This window comes from Ambystoma mexicanum, chromosome 13 (genome assembly GCF_040938575.1).
Source record: "Ambystoma mexicanum isolate Mex_15411 chromosome 13, UKY_AmexF1_1, whole genome shotgun sequence".
Lineage (NCBI taxonomy): Eukaryota > Metazoa > Chordata > Amphibia > Caudata > Ambystomatidae > Ambystoma > Ambystoma mexicanum.
This window is the reverse complement of record NC_090938.1, coordinates 33,754,421-33,774,780: the sequence shown is the minus strand read 5'-3', so window position 1 is coordinate 33,774,780 and position 20,360 is coordinate 33,754,421. Positions and strand designations below refer to the sequence as shown.

The window sequence follows — 20,360 nt, the reverse complement described above, 5'->3', positions numbered from 1 at the left end:
TGCTAATCCGGCTCGTCAACCAGCTCAAGAGGTCACGGTGCAGGATGATCCTCGTCGCACCTGCGTGGCCGAGGCAGATATGGTTCCCGGACCTTCTGGACTTGTCAGCGTCCCCGCCGATCAAGCTGCCGGCGGACGCGGATCTACTCTCCAGGGAAGGAGGCGCCATCCTCCACCACGACCCGAAGTCGCTGAACTTGCAGGCCTGGCTCCTGCAGCACTAGAGTTTGGAGGATACGACATACCGGCCGATTGCAGAGAGGTTCTTGCAAAGGCCAGGGCGTCCTCGACTCTTAAATGCTATGGACACAAATGGAAGAGGTTCTCTGTCTGGTGCCACGCACAGAAGATTAACCCTCTACGGATTACGGCTCCCCAAGTACTGCCGTACCTGCTGACGCTGGCCAAAGCTGGTCTGGCACATGCGTCCATCAAGGTTCATCTTGCTGCGATCTCCCGATACACCAGAACCACGGGCCGGACGTCCTTGTGGTCTCATCGTCTGGTGAAAGAGTTCATGAAGGGACTGTTCAGATCGTTCCCGCCGGTGAAGGCTCCGGCCCCGGCGTGGGAGCTCAACGTGGTGCTGACCAAGCTCATGGGACCTCCGTTCGAGCCTCTGCACTCGGCCCCGTTGAAGTTTCTATCGTGGAAAACAGCTTTTCTTGTGGCCATCACCTCCGCACGACGAGTGGGAGAGATCCAGGCCCTTTCCTGCAAGGCCCCGTACTTGACTTTCCACGACACGAGGGTAGTGCTCAGGACGCACCCCTCCTTCATGCCCAAGGTACCGTCGGACTTCCATCTCAACGAACCCTTGGTGTTGCCTGTGTTCTTCCCGTCGCCTTCGTCGCCGGCTGAGAGGACTTTGCACTCGCTGGATGTAGCTAGAGCGCTGAAGTTCTACGTGGACCGCACGAAGGGTTTTCGGAAGACGTCACAACTCTTTGTGAACTTTGGACCTGTCAATCAGGGGAAGGCTCTCTCGAAGGCTTCCATCTCCAGATGGCTCTCCGGCTGTATCATGTGCTGTCACCGGTTGGCAAACCGACCGCTGCCTGGCCGTCCGAGAGCCCATTCCACCAGAGCGATCGCAGCTACCACGGCGTTCCTATCTGGTGTGCCCCTGCTGGACATATGCAGGGCTGCTACGTGGAGGTCGACGCACACCTTCACGAAATTCTACTGCGTCGACCGGGATTCCAGGGAGGAGTCCAGGGTCGGCCAAGCAGTGCTGCGCAACCTGTTCGCCTGAGGTGAGCCTGGTGAGGAGGTAAGATGCTTAATGTTGAGTTGATGTGATGCTTAATGTTGAGCCTTTGCCACCTCCCGTGGTTGTGCATGTGTGTACTGCTATGTATTCTTTATTCATGAGCATGTGAATCCATGCCAGACCCCATGCTGGAGAAGGAACAAGTTACTTACCTGTAACTGTTGTTCTCCAGCATGGGTCTGGCATGGATTCACATGCGAACCCTCCCGCCTACCCCTCTGCGGCTCTTCACTTGGTCATACTGCCACTTCACGTGCTTCCAAATCTGAAGATGGCTGCCAGAGGCGGTGCTTAGGTAGAGGGCAGTCATTGGCTGTGGTCAGTATGACGCAGAGACCAGTGATTGGTTATTACTACGAAAGACAGATCAGAAACGAAACTGATACTGGTTTTTTCTTTACCGAGGATTCCCAGCCTGACGACGGGGAATATTCATGAGCATGTGAATCCATGCCAGACCCATGCTGGAGAACAACAGTTACAGGTAAGTAACTTGTTCCATATTCCCCGTCGTCAGGCTGGGAATCCTCGGTAAAGAAAAAACCAGTATCAGTTTCGTTTCTGATCTGTCTTTCGTAGTAATAACCAATCACTGGTCTCTGCGTCATACTGACCACAGCCAATGACTGCCCTCTACCTAAGCACCGCCTCTGGCAGCCATCTTCAGATTTTTACCGCACGTTCATGTGTTGGGATCCTCGTGCTATTGCTCTCGAGCGTTAGTGCTAATTTTTCGCGCTTTTTACAAAAAACTTCGATTCTTTCGGTTAAAGGAGCCTCAAGCTCCACCGATCCTACATCCGATCAACGGGGACCCGTGTCGGATTCATCTGTGCCCCTCAAGGGTGAAGATTTCGTCGAGCTACACTTCGGAGGACTCCAGAAGCTTCTCAGGCCCTGTCTCGGAGATGGCCCAGGAGAAGGGAAGCTCGACGCCCGGAAAGCTGTTCAGGGTCTGCCCTGGATGCCAGCTGCAGAACGTCTTCAAGGAGGACGAACACTCTTTCTGCCTTTACTGCCTTCATGAGGACAAGACGCACGTGGAGAAGGACTGTGCGTTTTGCGGCAACATGTCGGAACGGACCATGAAGGACCGCCATCAACGTCTCGCCAACTGGCTGGAGGGTAAGAGCCCGTCTGGCGAGAAGAAGAAGAAATCCGAGCGGTCTTCTAAGACCTTTGAGGGCGCCCCGGCGACGGGGGCCCAACATAAGGCCAAGCACCGCGAGTCCGCTGGCACCGGGAGCGCCGAACGGTCGGGCTCTGCGGGCGCCAGGCAGGGCGCACCCTCCCCGGCACCATCAACCACGAGCCAACGCTCTGGGTCGGGTAAGAGGAAGGCCGAGCACCCGGCGAAGCTCCTGGAGAGGCCCCGGTCGAGCTCTAAGGCAGAGGAGGAGCGTGGCAGTGCCCCCTCCCTCAAGGATAAGGCGGTGAGCGCACCTAAGGTGGTGAAGGCCTTGATCCATCCGGCCAAGCCCTCTATCGAAACGGTCGCGGCGGCCCTGGCTCAGCCTGTGGTGGCTGCACCAGTGGTGGCGACCTCAGGGCCCAGAATCTCCCTGCCTCCTCGGAGGGAGTCTTCCTTTGTGCCCATCGATAGGACCCCCGTGAAACCCTCCGTGGGGAAGAAGAAGGGGGGGCAGGGCGTCGTCGTAGAGTCGGCCTCAACCTCAGAAGAGGAACTGATCGAGGTCTTAAGCCACGGCCTAGGCGTGGAAGAAGGCCAGCCCGTCGGAATGGACCCCGACGCAGGTGACGACGACGACATCGTCGAGGAGACCGACGGGGCCCCTGCTCGCCCGTCGGATTCCCCTCTGCCAGCGCCGCAAGACAACTCGGCGGCCATTTTGTTGGCCATACAGTCCTTATGCTCCGAGATAAGGACGAGGCTACCGTTACCGACGGAGGAACCTCTCCCGTCGGGGGATCCAGAACCGGGACCTTCTGGTGTTCCCCCTACCAAGAAAAGAAGGATCCATCCACCACCTCCTTTTCAACCGTCGCGCCCCTTCCAGCCCTCCTCCCCGTCCACCCGAGGGGATGATACGGGGACTGACACGGCAGCGACGGGTACGGACGACGAGGCATACGACGAGGATTTTCCGTCGTCGCCTCCCACCAGGGCCTCTCTGCCCGACGAGATCGGATCTTTCCACTCCATGATCTCCAGGGCTTCCGAGCTTTTCCAACTCTGCCCTGAGGAGAAGAAAAAGGAAGGCTTCCTTTATCAGCGGCGCGAGGCCAAGAGGAAGACGGTCCTCGCAGTGCCTCTGTTGGACGACATTTGGGATGAGGGCCTTTCGCTCCTCAAGAACCCTTCCACGACGCCAGCTAGAAGAGACCGGTACGAGAAAAAGTACCGGGTCCCGGACACGGCCCCCCTATGCCTCCGGGCGCAGCCTACCCCGGACTCCGTCGTCTCCGCGGCAGCCAGGAAGAAAGCGGGGGGGGGTGCGGCCTCCACATCGACTTCCCCGCCGGACGGCGAGGGAAAGAAATTGGATACTATGGGGCGTAGAGTCATCTCGTCGGCAGCGACGACGATTAAAGCGGCCAACGCCTTGGCTATCGTGGCCCGCTACGACAGGGAGCTCTGGTACAAGATGGCTCCTCTGCTGGATTTTCTGCCAGACGACAAGAGGGCGGAGGCCCTTGAGATCCTGCAGGAAGGTGAGGTGGCCTCGGACCACGCCATCACCGTGGCGACGGACATCGCCGACACTGGATTCCGCCAGCTGGGCAACGGCGTTTGCCTTCGACGTCGTGGATGGCTCAAAGCTACGGACTTCCGGCAGGACGTCCAGACCAGAGTCCTGGACATGCCCTTCGACGGGAACAACCTGTTTGGGAAGACAGTGGACGATTCCCTTCAGGCCATCAAGGCGGATACTGAGACGGCCCGGGCCCTTGGAGTCCTGCAACGACGGACGCCCTTTCGGAGCGGCGGAGGCAAGGGCGCCTCCAAAGGTTCCGGCGGCGGTTTCGCTTCCTACCGTCAAGCGGCCCGCTCGTCGTCGCAAGAGGCCTACAGAGGACGAGGCAAGTCTAGCGGACCCCGCCGTCGTCGCCAAGGAGGTCAAGGCGGCAAGGCCGCGTCCAAGCAGGATTGAACCGGCCTTGGGGTCGGGTCCCCACCGAAGCACCCCGGTGGGAGGCCGGCTGGCGGGCTTCGTCAGCGTGTGGGAGTCCATCTCCACCGACCGTTGGGTGCTGGACGCCCTGGCCCGGGGCCACGCGCTCGAGTTTCAAAGAAGGTGCCCGCGCGTCCCCCCCGTGGCCAGGAAAGAACTTCACGTCCCTCAACTTCTCCTGGAGGTAAAGGCGATGCTCAGAAAGGGCGCCATCGAACTCGTCCCAAAGAGGCTTCGGGGCTCCGGAGTCTACTCGAGATACTTCCTCGTGAAGAAGAAGACGGGAGGATGGCGCCCCATCCTGGACCTGCGACGTCTGAACAAGTTCATCAAGGCGCAGAAGTTCCGGATGGTCACCCTCCAGCACGTCCTGGGTCAGCTGGAGGAAGGAGACTTCCTATCGTCGTTGGATTTGGAGGATGCCTTCCACGTCTACCCCTACCTGGACGACTGGCTCATCCGCGCCAAGACGAGGGAGCTCGCCGTGGTCCACACGGCAAGGACCGTCCAACTCCTCACGGACCTGGGATTCTCCGTGAACTACGCCAAATCCCACCTGGTGCCCGCGCAAGTCGCACTGTTTCTGGGAGCGAGGCTCGACACAGTGTCCCTTCTGGCCTCCCCGTCGGAGGAGAGGACCAGGACCATCTTGGGCAAGGTGCAACGGATGTTGGTGGCCGACGCGGCCAAAGTGAGGTCCATCAAGTCCCTCCTCGGGATGATGTCTTCCTGCATCTACCTCATTCCCATGTGCAGGCTCCGGATGCGCCCGTTGCAAGAATTCCTGGATGCGCGCTGGATCCAGACGACGGGCAGCTTCGAGGAAAGGATCAAGCTCGACGAGAGTTTCCGACGAGCGTTACGGTGGTGGGGCACCCGCGCGCATCTGACGGCGGGCATGGACTTCCAGACCCCAGCCCACCAGGAGACTGTGACCACGGATGCCTCCCTGGAAGGGTGGGGAGCGCACACCGAAAATCTGCACGCAAGGGGACTCTGGCTCCCGACGGAGAAGTCCCTACATATCAACGTCCTGGAGCTCCGTGCAGTGTTTTGGGCCCTCAGGTCCTTCCTTCCGTCCCTCAAGGGCAAGGTGGTGAGGATCTTCACCGACAACACCACCACCATGTTTTACATCAGGAAACAGGGCGGAACCAGGTCCCCAGCGCTGTCCAAGGAGGCGCAGGACCTGTGGCATTGGGCCGTCGCCCAAGGGATTTTTCTGGTGCCGTTTCATCTGGCAGGGATAAAAAACACCATCGCCGACTCACTCAGCAGGGAGCTGCGCTCGTGCCACGAGTGGGAACTACGGCAGGATCTGGTGGATCGCCTCTTCCGACGGTGGGGCACACCCCAGATCGACCTGTTCGCGACGGCGACGAACGCCAAGTGCCGGAGGTTCGCCAGCAGGTTTCCCCAGACGAGGAGCATGGGCGATGCTTTCTCGTTCCCCTGGGAGGGCCTGTTCCTCTACGCGTTCCCTCCCTTGCCTCTGCTAATCCGGCTCGTCAACCAGCTCAAGAGGTCACGGTGCAGGATGATCCTTGTCGCACCTGCGTGGCCGAGGCAGATATGGTTCCCGGACCTTCTGGACTTGTCAGCGTCCCCGCCGATCAAGCTGCCGGCGGACGCGGATCTACTCTCCAGGGAAGGAGGCGCCATCCTCAACCACGACCCGAAGTCGCTGAACTTGCAGGCCTGGCTCCTGCAGCACTAGAGTTTGGAGGATACGACATACCGGCCGATTGCAGAGAGGTTCTTGCAAAGGCCAGGGCGTCCTCGACTCTTAATGCTATGGACACAAATGGAAGAGGTTCTCTGTCTGGTGCCACGCACAGAAGATTAACCCTCTACGGATTACGGCTCCCCAAGTACTGCCGTACCTGCTGACGCTGGCCAAAGCTGGTCTGGCACATGCGTCCATCAAGGTTCATCTTGCTGCGATCTCCCGATACACCAGAACCACGGGCCGGACGTCCTTGTGGTCTCATCGTCTGGTGAAAGAGTTCATGAAGGGACTGTTCAGATCGTTCCCGCCGGTGAAGGCTCCGGCCCCGGCGTGGGAGCTCAACGTGGTGCTGACCAAGCTCATGGGACCTCCGTTCGAGCCTCTGCACTCGGCCCCGTTGAAGTTTCTATCGTGGAAAACAGCTTTTCTTGTGGCCATCACCTCCGCACGACGAGTGGGAGAGATCCAGGCCCTTTCCTGCAAGGCCCCGTACTTGACTTTCCACGACACGAGGGTAGTGCTCAGGACGCACCCCTCCTTCATGCCCAAGGTACCGTCGGACTTCCATCTCAACGAACCCTTGGTGTTGCCTGTGTTCTTCCCGTCGCCTTCGTCGCCGGCTGAGAGGACTTTGCACTCGCTGGATGTAGCTAGAGCGCTGAAGTTCTACGTGGACCGCACGAAGGGTTTTCGGAAGACGTCACAACTCTTTGTGAACTTTGGACCTGTCAATCAGGGGAAGGCTCTCTCGAAGGCTTCCATCTCCAGATGGCTCTCCGGCTGTATCATGTGCTGTCACCGGTTGGCAAACCGACCGCTGCCTGGCCGTCCGAGAGCCCATTCCACCAGAGCGATCGCAGCTACCACGGCGTTCCTATCTGGTGTGCCCCTGCTGGACATATGCAGGGCTGCTACGTGGAGGTCGACGCACACCTTCACGAAATTCTACTGCGTCGACCGGGATTCCAGGGAGGAGTCCAGGGTCGGCCAAGCAGTGCTGCGCAACCTGTTCGCCTGAGGTGAGCCTGGTGAGGAGGTAAGATGCTTAATGTTGAGTTGATGTGATGCTTAATGTTGAGCCTTTGCCACCTCCCGTGGTTGTGCATGTGTGTACTGCTATGTATTCTTTATTCATGAGCATGTGAATCCATGCCAGACCCCATGCTGGAGAAGGAACAAGTTACTTACCTGTAACTGTTGTTCTCCAGCATGGGTCTGGCATGGATTCACATGCGAACCCTCCCGCCTACCCCTCTGCGGCTCTTCACTTGGTCATACTGCCACTTCACGTGCTTCCAAATCTGAAGATGGCTGCCAGAGGCGGTGCTTAGGTAGAGGGCAGTCATTGGCTGTGGTCAGTATGACGCAGAGACCAGTGATTGGTTATTACTACGAAAGACAGATCAGAAACGAAACTGATACTGGTTTTTTCTTTACCGAGGATTCCCAGCCTGACGACGGGGAATATTCATGAGCATGTGAATCCATGCCAGACCCATGCTGGAGAACAACAGTTACAGGTAAGTAACTTGTTCCATATTCCCCGTCGTCAGGCTGGGAATCCTCGGTAAAGAAAAAACCAGTATCAGTTTCGTTTCTGATCTGTCTTTCGTAGTAATAACCAATCACTGGTCTCTGCGTCATACTGACCACAGCCAATGACTGCCCTCTACCTAAGCACCGCCTCTGGCAGCCATCTTCAGATTTTTACCGCACGTTCATGTGTTGGGATCCTCGTGCTATTGCTCTCGAGCGTTAGTGCTAATTTTTCGCGCTTTTTACAAAAAACTTCGATTCTTTCGGTTAAAGGAGCCTCAAGCTCCACCGATCCTACATCCGATCAACGGGGACCCGTGTCGGATTCATCTGTGCCCCTCAAGGGTGAAGATTTCGTCGAGCTACACTTCGGAGGACTCCAGAAGCTTCTCAGGCCCTGTCTCGGAGATGGCCCAGGAGAAGGGAAGCTCGACGCCCGGAAAGCTGTTCAGGGTCTGCCCTGGATGCCAGCTGCAGAACGTCTTCAAGGAGGACGAACACTCTTTCTGCCTTTACTGCCTTCATGAGGACAAGACGCACGTGGAGAAGGACTGTGCGTTTTGCGGCAACATGTCGGAACGGACCATGAAGGACCGCCATCAACGTCTCGCCAACTGGCTGGAGGGTAAGAGCCCGTCTGGCGAGAAGAAGAAGAAATCCGAGCGGTCTTCTAAGACCTTTGAGGGCGCCCCGGCGACGGGGGCCCAACATAAGGCCAAGCACCGCGAGTCCGCTGGCACCGGGAGCGCCGAACGGTCGGGCTCTGCGGGCGCCAGGCAGGGCGCACCCTCCCCGGCACCATCAACCACGAGCCAACGCTCTGGGTCGGGTAAGAGGAAGGCCGAGCACCCGGCGAAGCTCCTGGAGAGGCCCCGGTCGAGCTCTAAGGCAGAGGAGGAGCGTGGCAGTGCCCCCTCCCTCAAGGATAAGGCGGTGAGCGCACCTAAGGTGGTGAAGGCCTTGATCCATCCGGCCAAGCCCTCTATCGAAACGGTCGCGGCGGCCCTGGCTCAGCCTGTGGTGGCTGCACCAGTGGTGGCGACCTCAGGGCCCAGAATCTGCCTGCCTCCTCGGAGGGAGTCTTCCTTTGTGCCCATCGATAGGACCCCCGTGAAACCCTCCGTGGGGAAGAAGAAGGGGGGGCAGGGCGTCGTCGTAGAGTCGGCCTCAACCTCAGAAGAGGAACTGATCGAGGTCTTAAGCCACGGCCTAGGCGTGGAAGAAGGCCAGCCCGTCGGAATGGACCCCGACGCAGGTGACGACGACGACATCGTCGAGGAGACCGACGGGGCCCCTGCTCGCCCGTCGGATTCCCCTCTGCCAGCGCCGCAAGACAACTCGGCGGCCATTTTGTTGGCCATACAGTCCTTATGCTCCGAGATAAGGACGAGGCTACCGTTACCGACGGAGGAACCTCTCCCGTCGGGGGATCCAGAACCGGGACCTTCTGGTGTTCCCCCTACCAAGAAAAGAAGGATCCATCCACCACCTCCTTTTCAACCGTCGCGCCCCTTCCAGCCCTCCTCCCCGTCCACCCGAGGGGATGATACGGGGACTGACACGGCAGCGACGGGTACGGACGACGAGGCATACGACGAGGATTTTCCGTCGTCGCCTCCCACCAGGGCCTCTCCGCCCGACGAGATCGGATCTTTCCACTCCATGATCTCCAGGGCTTCCGAGCTTTTCCAACTCTGCCCTGAGGAGAAGAAAAAGGAAGGCTTCCTTTATCAGCGGCGCGAGGCCAAGAGGAAGACGGTCCTCGCAGTGCCTCTGTTGGACGACATTTGGGATGAGGGCCTTTCCCTCCTCAAGAACCCTTCCACGACGCCAGCTAGAAGAGACCGGTACGAGAAAAAGTACCGGGTCCCGGACACGGCCCCCCCCTATGCCTCCGGGCGCAGCCTACCCCGGACTCCGTCGTCTCCGCGGCAGCCAGGAAGAAAGCGGGGGGGGTGCGGCCTCCACATCGACTTCCCCGCCGGACGGCGAGGGAAAGAAATTGGATACTATGGGGCGTAGAGTCATCTCGTCGGCAGCGACGACGATTAAAGCGGCCAACGCCTTAGCTATCGTGGCCCGCTACGACAGGGAGCTCTGGTACAAGATGGCTCCTCTGCTGGATTTTCTGCCGGACGACAAGAGGGCGGAGGCCCTTGAGATCCTGCAGGAAGGTGAGGTGGCCTCGGACCACGCCATCACCGTGGCGACGGACATCGCCGACACTGGATTCCGCCAGCTGGGCAACGGCGTTTGCCTTCGACGTCGTGGATGGCTCAAAGCTACGGACTTCCGGCAGGACGTCCAGACCAGAGTCCTGGACATGCCCTTCGACGGGAACAACCTGTTTGGGAAGACAGTGGACGATTCCCTTCAGGCCATCAAGGCGGATACTGAGACGGCCCGGGCCCTTGGAGTCCTGCAACGACGGACGCCCTTTCGGAGCGGCGGAGGCAAGGGCGCCTCCAAAGGTTCCGGCGGCGGTTTCGCTTCCTACCGTCAAGCGGCCCGCTCGTCGTCGCAAGAGGCCTACAGAGGACGAGGCAAGTCTAGCGGACCCCGCCGTCGTCGCCAAGGAGGTCAAGGCGGCAAGGCCGCGTCCAAGCAGGATTGAACAGGCCTTGGGGTCGGGTCCCCACCGAAGCACCCCGGTGGGAGGCCGGCTGGCGGGCTTCGTCAGCGTGTGGGAGTCCATCTCCACCGACCGTTGGGTGCTGGGCGCCCTGGCCCGGGGCCACGCGCTCGAGTTTCAAAGAAGGTGCCCGCGCGTCCCCCCCGTGGCCAGGAAAGAACTTCACGTCCCTCAACTTCTCCTGGAGGTAAAGGCGATGCTCAGAAAGGGCGCCATCGAACTCGTCCCAAAGAGGCTTCGGGGCTCCGGAGTCTACTCGAGATACTTCCTCGTGAAGAAGAAGACGGGAGGATGGCGCCCCATCCTGGACCTGCGACGTCTGAACAAGTTCATCAAGGCGCAGAAGTTCCGGATGGTCACCCTCCAGCACGTCCTGGGTCAGCTGGAGGAAGGAGACTTCCTATCGTCGTTGGATTTGGAGGATGCCTACTTCCACATTCCCATCCTAAAGGGGCACCGCAAATTCCTCAGATTCGTGGTCCAAGGGCGTCATTACCAGTTCAAAGCCCTTCCCTTCGGACTACGGTCGGCACCCAGGGTATTCACCAAGTGCCTTGCACCGGTGGCGGCGCAGCTGCGCCGCGAGGGGATCCACGTCTACCCCTACCTGGACGACTGGCTCATCCGCGCCAAGACGAGGGAGCTCGCCGTGGTCCACACGGCAAGGACCGTCCAACTCCTCACGGACCTGGGATTCTCCGTGAACTACGCCAAATCCCACCTGGTGCCCGCGCAAGTCGCACTGTTTCTGGGAGCGAGGCTCGACACAGTGTCCCTTCTGGCCTCCCCGTCGGAGGAGAGGACCAGGACCATCTTGGGCAAGGTGCAACGGATGTTGGTGGCCGACGCGGCCAAAGTGAGGTCCATCAAGTCCCTCCTCGGGATGATGTCTTCCTGCATCTACCTCATTCCCATGTGCAGGCTCCGGATGCGCCCGTTGCAAGAATTCCTGGATGCGCGCTGGATCCAGACGACGGGCAGCTTCGAGGAAAGGATCAAGCTCGACGAGAGTTTCCGACGAGCGATACGGTGGTGGGGCACCCGCGCGCATCTGACGGCGGGCATGGACTTCCAGACCCCAGCCCACCAGGAGACTGTGACCACGGATGCCTCCCTGGAAGGGTGGGGAGCGCACACCGAAAATCTGCACGCAAGGGGACTCTGGCTCCCGACGGAGAAGTCCCTACATATCAACGTCCTGGAGCTCCGTGCAGTGTTTTGGGCCCTCAGGTCCTTCCTTCCGTCCCTCAAGGGCAAGGTGGTGAGGATCTTCACCGACAACACCACCACCATGTTTTACATCAGGAAACAGGGCGGAACCAGGTCCCCAGCGCTGTCCAAGGAGGCGCAGGACCTGTGGCATTGGGCCGTCGCCCAAGGGATTTTTCTGGTGCCGTTTCATCTGGCAGGGATAAAAAACACCATCGCCGACTCACTCAGCAGGGAGCTGCGCTCGTGCCACGAGTGGGAACTACGGCAGGATCTGGTGGATCGCCTCTTCCGACGGTGGGGCACACCCCAGATCGACCTGTTCGCGACGGCGACGAACGCCAAGTGCCGGAGGTTCGCCAGCAGGTTTCCCCAGACGAGGAGCATGGGCGATGCTTTCTCGTTCCCCTGGGAGGGCCTGTTCCTCTACGCGTTCCCTCCCTTGCCTCTGCTAATCCGGCTCGTCAACCAGCTCAAGAGGTCACGGTGCAGGATGATCCTCGTCGCACCTGCGTGGCCGAGGCAGATATGGTTCCCGGACCTTCTGGACTTGTCAGTGTCCCCGCCGATCAAGCTGCCGGCGGACGCGGATCTACTCTCCAGGGAAGGAGGCGCCATCCTCCACCACGACCCGAAGTCGCTGAACTTGCAGGCCTGGCTCCTGCAGCACTAGAGTTTGGAGGATACGACATACCGGCCGATTGCAGAGAGGTTCTTGCAAAGGCCAGGGCGTCCTCGACTCTTAAATGCTATGGACACAAATGGAAGAGGTTCTCTGTCTGGTGCCACGCACAGAAGATTAACCCTCTACGGATTACGGCTCCCCAAGTACTGCCGTACCTGCTGACGCTGGCCAAAGCTGGTCTGGCACATGCGTCCATCAAGGTTCATCTTGCTGCGATCTCCCGATACACCAGAACCACGGGCCGGACGTCCTTGTGGTCTCATCGTCTGGTGAAAGAGTTCATGAAGGGACTGTTCAGATCGTTCCCGCCGGTGAAGGCTCCGGCCCCGGCGTGGGAGCTCAACGTGGTGCTGACCAAGCTCATGGGACCTCCGTTCGAGCCTCTGCACTCGGCCCCGTTGAAGTTTCTATCGTGGAAAACAGCTTTTCTTGTGGCCATCACCTCCGCACGACGAGTGGGAGAGATCCAGGCCCTTTCCTGCAAGGCCCCGTACTTGACTTTCCACGACACGAGGGTAGTGCTCAGGACGCACCCCTCCTTCATGCCCAAGGTACCGTCGGACTTCCATCTCAACGAACCCTTGGTGTTGCCTGTGTTCTTCCCGTCGCCTTCGTCGCCGGCTGAGAGGACTTTGCACTCGCTGGATGTAGCTAGAGCGCTGAAGTTCTACGTGGACCGCACGAAGGGTTTTCGGAAGACGTCACAACTCTTTGTGAACTTTGGACCTGTCAATCAGGGGAAGGCTCTCTCGAAGGCTTCCATCTCCAGATGGCTCTCCGGCTGTATCATGTGCTGTCACCGGTTGGCAAACCGACCGCTGCCTGGCCGTCCGAGAGCCCATTCCACCAGAGCGATCGCAGCTACCACGGCGTTCCTATCTGGTGTGCCCCTGCTGGACATATGCAGGGCTGCTACGTGGAGGTCGACGCACACCTTCACGAAATTCTACTGCGTCGACCGGGATTCCAGGGAGGAGTCCAGGGTCGGCCAAGCAGTGCTGCGCAACCTGTTCGCCTGAGGTGAGCCTGGTGAGGAGGTAAGATGCTTAATGTTGAGTTGATGTGATGCTTAATGTTGAGCCTTTGCCACCTCCCGTGGTTGTGCATGTGTGTACTGCTATGTATTCTTTATTCATGAGCATGTGAATCCATGCCAGACCCCATGCTGGAGAAGGAACAAGTTACTTACCTGTAACTGTTGTTCTCCAGCATGGGTCTGGCATGGATTCACATGCGAACCCTCCCGCCTACTCCTCTGCGGCTCTTCACTTGGTCATACTGCCACTTCACGTGCTTCCAAATCTGAAGATGGCTGCCAGAGGCGGTGCTTAGGTAGAGGGCAGTCATTGGCTGTGGTCAGTATGACGCAGAGACCAGTGATTGGTTATTACTACGAAAGACAGATCAGAAACGAAACTGATACTGGTTTTTTCTTTACCGAGGATTCCCAGCCTGACGACGGGGAATATTCATGAGCATGTGAATCCATGCCAGACCCATGCTGGAGAACAACAGTTACAGGTAAGTAACTTGTTCCTTAGGCGTTGGGGAAGCTGATAAATCTCGTAACATAGAAGAAAGGAAGGGAGAAGAGCCCACCATCTATCCCGACCTAGCCTTCGCCCAGCGAAATGATCCAGCTCTCGCTGAAGTTTTTCTGCAAGAAATCCCAGAGGGAGAAGGCTTAGACAAGGGAAGTCTTTTTCTTCTTAAAACAAGGATTGCTTTATAGAAGAGAGACATCCACGGAAGATCTAGTCAAAACACAACTGGTAATACCCAAGAGCCACTGAAAGGTTGTACTGGAGATTGCGCATTCCCACCTTTCCAGGGGCCGGGGGGGGGGGGCATTTAGGACAATCTTAAACCCAAGCGCATATTAGTGGAAAGTTTTACTGGCCAGGTATCCACGCTGATATCAAAACCTTCATCCAGACATGTGAGATCTGTCAAAAGACCAGCACACACATCCCATTACCTGCCCCACTGAACACGTTGCCAATCATAGAAATCCCAGTTTTAAGAATCGGTATGGACATAATTGGTCCTCTGGAGACATCCTGATTAGGGAATAAATATGTCCTTGTGATTGGGGATTATACAACCAGATATCCCGATGGATTAGTTGAAGGGGGCAAAGGGAGGAAGGAGGCAGCTTGAGGAAGAGGCTGTAGCAGAAGTCCAGCCTAGAGAGAACCAGGGCCCTGGAGACGTTGACCTTCTGGGGCAAGGTGAGGAAAGGGGGAATGCCCCCGAGGAGGTGCAGCAGAAAGTTGGACTTCTTGGCAAGATCTGTGATGTGTGGAGAGAAGGAGAGGGAGTAGTCAAAGATGATCCAAAGGTTTTTTCCCTCACAAGTGGGTGAGGGGAGAGGATTTAGGGAGTCAGGCCAAAGAGAGAGAGGGGGTGACGGGGCGAGGAACAGGCATCCCAATGAGAAGTATCTCTGTCTTACTGGCATTAAGACAGACCTCATTGACTGAGCACCATGACTGAATAGCAGTGAGGCAGTCAGGTGTGAGGGAAGTGGAGGAGGAGGTAGAGGAAGGCAGCTTGAAAGATAGCTGTGTGTCATCTGCGTAACACTGGAAATGAGGGGAGAAAGTGGAGATCAGGAGGGCAGAGGGGCCAGGTAGGTGTTAAATAGCCAAGGCAATAAGATAGAGCCCTGAGGTACACTGCAGGTAGAGAGTGAGGTGAAGGAGACAAAAGGGCCCATTTGCACTTGGTAAGGTCTGTTTGAAAGGAAGGGGGTCAGCCACACCAGTGCCCAGTCTGTGATGCCTAGGGTATCATGGAGACAGTTTGAGGATGGAGTGGTTGACTGTGTCAAAGGCAGAAGAAAGATCAAGGAGGATCAGAACGGAGTGAGTGTTTGAGTCCAGGTTAGAGAATAGGTCTTCACGGGCCAGTACCAATGAAGGGCTTCTGAGATCAGTTGCCAAGCAGGGCTTCTCTCGGACAGCAGCAGGATGTCGTTGCCAGGCCGCGTCAAGTGGGTCTCGGAATCATCCTTCATCTGATTAGCTTCTCAGGATACTTTGCTCCTTCTTTAGATCCGCTGAAACGGTTGCAGGGCTCCTCTTCTTATCCAAAGTCAGGTGAGTAATCAGACTCAGCCCTCCAATAGCAAGATCTGCTCCACACATGCACACCCGCATTGGTCCAATAATGGACCACTGTGGGTCTCCTGCAAGCATGCACACCAGACTGGAACCACGTTGTGGATTACAACCAGACATTCCCATCCTACTTCCTGGCTCCACCCACACATGCCCTGCACTATCCCACGAAACCTTTGTGTTTCCTGGGCAAGTGCATGACCATACAAGGATTTTCCTGACGTGAAAGGGCAGCAAGAAGGCAAAAACATACGATTGCCAAGGTACAAATGAAAACCTTGTGGCACGGCCATTGTAGGACTCTAGTCACATTTGGTAGCCAAAAGGGTTAAACACGGTGAGGCTAACTGAAAACATAGTAAAGTGTACGAAAAAGTAACCGCTGCCACCAGTTTGTCCTTTAAGGTAGAATAAAAATCTCTTGGGTGCAGTCTAGGGTTACACATAAAGAAACCCATATTGCACTGCATTGGAAGATGCATTGTGCAATGATAAAACCCATGATTACCCAAACAGGCAACAGAGTAAAAGACTAAGGGAAACATAGTTTCGTAATACTAACAGCCTGAAGGACTAGTCAGTTTCCCCATAACATGTGAGCAAAAGCCCAGTGGAGTGAAGCTGAACGCTTCACTGTACTGCAAAAAGTCAGGACTGTGTGTAAAACAAAAGCAGAACGTTTAGAGGTCCATAGATTATGGAGGAAATGTGCTTCTAGAGAAAACGTTTGTGTGTGCGTGTAGTAATAGTGTGTGTAGTAACAGTGCTGTGTCAGTGATGATATCGCCCTCTATATGCTCTAAACTTTCTTCTTTCGCCCCTAGAATACCAAATGTCGCTGATGCACAATCCCTCACCCTCGAACGTGAAACGACCTTCCGTGCCTGGCCAGACGCAGACCCAGGTACAGTGACAACACCAACTTATTACCATTCCCCCATGCCTTCTTTCTGGTGCAGACCCTCACTGCCATCCAGGTTGGGAAATATCAGCACCTGGATGAAGGAGAAGTGGTTCACTCTGGCCCGAATCGAGTATCAAGAAGCTGATGAATACTTTCCACAAGTGAGAGCAGAATGCCACTCGGGTATGAACTTTCATCCCTGTCGAAGCTGCTGTACCCCACTGTTCCCTTCGTAACGTCTAGCCTCCAGCTACGTTTTACCCACTGGATGCTGGTCGCCGGTCGCCGGAAAGGGGAAGTGGATCAAATGAATAATAGCACAGGTTCTTCTTCCTCTTCTGACTTGAAGACCTATTTTAAAAGAAGTACAAACCGATTACTTTCTTAATTAATACAGTTCTAGTCTAGAATCTGTTTTTTTGCCCCTCAACTCCTTATACTCAGCAGTACCTGTGATCCGATAGCTGATGCCAAAAGGAGCTTGTGAAGTTTGGAAAGGTTATTTCACAGTAAACAACCTGTGTAGAAGAAAAACCCTCACTCAGGATTGTGTGGTTGCTAAGCAAATGAACACTGACAACTGTAACTATTCATAGATACGACTTGTTTTAACTGTACATATCTTTGGTTTAGGTTTGAATAGAATACTGCTCATTCTAACTAGTATTACTTCTTGTATACTGTTTAGTACGCTACTCCCAGTGCCTTCCGAAATGTCTTTCTCGTAGTGGTCTCCTTCCGATTTGCGTGCTCCCTGCGCGCATGTTACGTTGCACGAGTGAAAGGTCCAGCACTCATTCTGCAGGAGCAGATTATGAGTCCTCCAGGCACCTTAGTCCGGTCCTCCCTGCAATCTTAAGGTTAAAACTGCTGAAGTGACCAGGCTGGGGGAAAGGTGAAGTGGATAAAATAAAAAGAACTGGTTCCTGTCGGTAGCCCTCAGACTGCTGAAACTCACACCTTCAGACAGAACCTGCAAATGAACACACTTGGTGGTTTACTTAACTTCTCTTAATCCTTTAAACTTGAATGTATTCATTAGCCCCACTTCCCTTAATTACCTGTAAACCTCCACCAATAGCCTGGAGGAACCGTTTTTAAGCTGAGTTGTGCTTTAGTTTTTTCACTCACTGATGTGGTCTTTCCAACGGAACCATTGATGGCTGAACTGTTCCTTTTAACAACTAAACTGTCTCGTTCCTGAATTACATCAAATTACTTCTTCAACTTCTGCCTTGAATTAGTAGTACCTTTTTCTCTGCTGTGGCCATCAGTCATGTATCTTTTCCTTACATTTCTTTTTAGTGCTAGGATTTCTTTGGAATACTTTATTTATACTGCCACAGGCCGACTGATCTGACACTTTTATTCAAGCTGTAGATGCCTCCCAATTTTGGAGTTTTCTCCTCAAGTGCACTGGAACCTCCAAAACACAATTACTAAAGATGCTTCCTTATGGTTATTTGCTAAACCAGGTAGAATTACTTTAGTTTGAGTCTCTAGGGAGCCTCTGCGCTTACTTGCCGCAAAGTAATAGTTTCGCCACTCTGCCGCTCTTGCCACTGTGCGCTCTGAAGATTCCTAGATCTGGACGCCTGCGCATAATGCTGGATTTCTCACAGCGCCCATGTGCGATTTAGATGGTGGTTCTGTTCCCACAGTACCCACGTGCAATACTGGTGATTCTATTCTGCCTCCTCTATCCCACACACAGTAGTCTCTTGTCAGGACTGTTTTCACAAGATGTCCTCAGGAGCTGCTGAACCCCACAGTCCCTCCAAGATGTTACGCTATCAGCCAAGTTAAAAAAGGCTGAGCCCGTAACACCCCCACCAAGGGAAAGGGGGAAGTGGATAAATTAACAAACAGTTCAGATTACAGGCCTTGACTCAGGAGAATATCTGCAGGGAACGAGAAAGAAGTACTGTTTAGCTTATACATCCTAAATACCTTTCCCCCTTACTTCATTCCCTGGTGGCTTACTAACTTTACCTGAATTTCTCTCGACTATATCCAGAGGAACCTTGCAGCTATATCTTTTTGTTAAAAATGTTTGTTAACAGTTTTCTAGAGCCCTCTTAAAAGTTGGTTTCTTTGCTTCCATCAGCCTTCAAGAATAGTTTAAGAGCCTTATTCCAAGTGTGGCGGTCTGGAAACAAGGGTGCGGTAAGCTTACTGGCACCCTTGTTTCCGGACCGCCACACTACGAGTCTGCTTGCAGGGGCTGTTGCGCCCGGCAGGTTCCGACCTTCCGGGCGCAACAGCCCCTGCAGGCAGACTTTTCATGGAAGCACAGACACAGTTATCAACAGTGCAGGTGAAACCGTCTCCCCACTCCCATGGAGTCCTATGAGACACCACGGGAATGGGGAGTTACCGAATCTGCTGCCTGACTTCCTGCGCCGCCGCGACTTGTAATGTCCCAGTGGCACCGGGAAGTCAGGCGGCGGATTCAGTGTTTCCAGGCCGACGGCAACCCTCCGGTGGTAATGGCAGATTACTGCCGACCTCGGAATGAGGCCCTAGGTCTTTGTTGCTCACATATGCTTCTGCGTAACACTGCTTGTTCAATTCCTGAATTTATGCTTTTGTTTTCAAGAATTAATAAAAGTGACTATTTACAAATATAATTTTCTGGTTACATCCCTAATACCGCGCTAACCTCGCATCCAGAAAAAGGTTGTTGTCAAAAGTTAGAAAACAGAAAGTGAAAAAATGTTACTGCTAGTTTGCAGAAGTTAGAATGTTACTGCTAGCTTGCAGTTCAGCGGACGGCCTCTATATAGCACTGTCGCATCGCTAGTGAATGTCACAACATTTGCACTCACTTTCACTGCCTGGAAACAGTTATATTTAAACATCGACTTCTCTTAGGCACGTGTGAGTACACAGCCTTGGCAAAATTTAACTCCTGCTGATTTCAATCATGTAAATGTCTCAAATAAGATAGCAAGAGCAAAAGGGAATTTAGCTGCTGCCTTCTGTTGCTGAAGCTGCTTTCTCCTTCACTGCTTCACTGCTCTCCTGACTGCTGATTCACTCCTATCATTCTTCCAGGAAGAACAAACAAAAATAATGAAAGGCAGTTAAGAATGTTGGTCAAAGGGTCTTTGTTATCACTGTGGACAATCAGTTATCCTTCCTCCATCTTGGCTTGGGGAAGCTTCCCTACTCTGAGCACAAGAGTCGAGGACTAAACCAAGATCAGAATAAATACTGAGAAACAATAACAAAAAGACCCAAACAGACACTGGTAAGACTTATACCCTTCTGCCCCTGGGCCTGGACCTGACAGTCTCACTACGACGCTCTCCGCTCACCCTCAGCGGATCGTTAATCACTGTGCTGCACGAATGTTAACACTGATGAAATAAGAAGTCTCTCAGCTCGCTCACGTGACACGCGCTAGCGACTTAGTATTCCTTACTCTAAATAACTTGCAACTGCCTTCTGAGGCTACGCTGGATACGTAAGTGCTCTTTAAGCTGAATTTAGGACGCTGACCATGCACTTGTCTTTTTCTGAAGAACTTCCTTACACTTGCTTTCATTGAGTTACAAATATTATTCTCTCTTTTTTTCTACAGCACTTATCTTTGATCTTCTGCTTCTTCTCTGATTTTGGGTGTTCTTACTTTGAAACTTCACTTTTGATCTTTTCCTGAAAATAGTCTTCTTTACAGGTTCATCAATGTAAATATACAGGAGCTCTGGATACTGTGACCTTCTTTGAGCTTCACAGGAATGAAAGGCAGTTTAGAATCTTCTCAAAGATTCCAAACTACCTCACACTGATCTCTGAACCAATCATTGCTGCTCAACAAGTCCATCATCTTTGGCGCTCCTCCTGAATCCTGAATAAGTACTGTTAAGGAAATAAAAAGTATTCTAGCCCCAAGATAACCACACAAATCAAAGACTTAGAATCACACACCTCTTCCATACCCTGAATTCCTTCTATTGGGAATACTTAGTGGGAACCTGACAGTACTCTGCTCCCCATAATGCCCAGGGCCAAGTTTCCCAAGCCAATGTTGATGAAATCTCCTGACCAACCTCTGGGAATTAACATCCTCCTTGGCCACCCATGATCGTTCCTCTGGGCCATACCCCTTTCAGTCCACCCGATGAAAGTGC

General features: G+C 54.7%; 1 protein-coding gene across 3 annotated transcripts in view; it reads left to right on the top strand.

The window, feature by feature from the left end:
* SOX13 (SRY-box transcription factor 13) overlaps window positions 1-20,360 on the top strand; it is a 184,297-nt gene that overhangs the window by 124,625 nt on the left and 39,312 nt on the right. For all 3 annotated transcript variants that reach the window (XM_069633101.1, XM_069633102.1, XM_069633103.1), the window contains exon 9: window positions 16,145-16,224. In XM_069633101.1, the coding sequence (XP_069489202.1) occupies window positions 16,145-16,224 (80 nt within the window). The remainder of the gene's footprint in view (window positions 1-16,144; window positions 16,225-20,360) is intronic.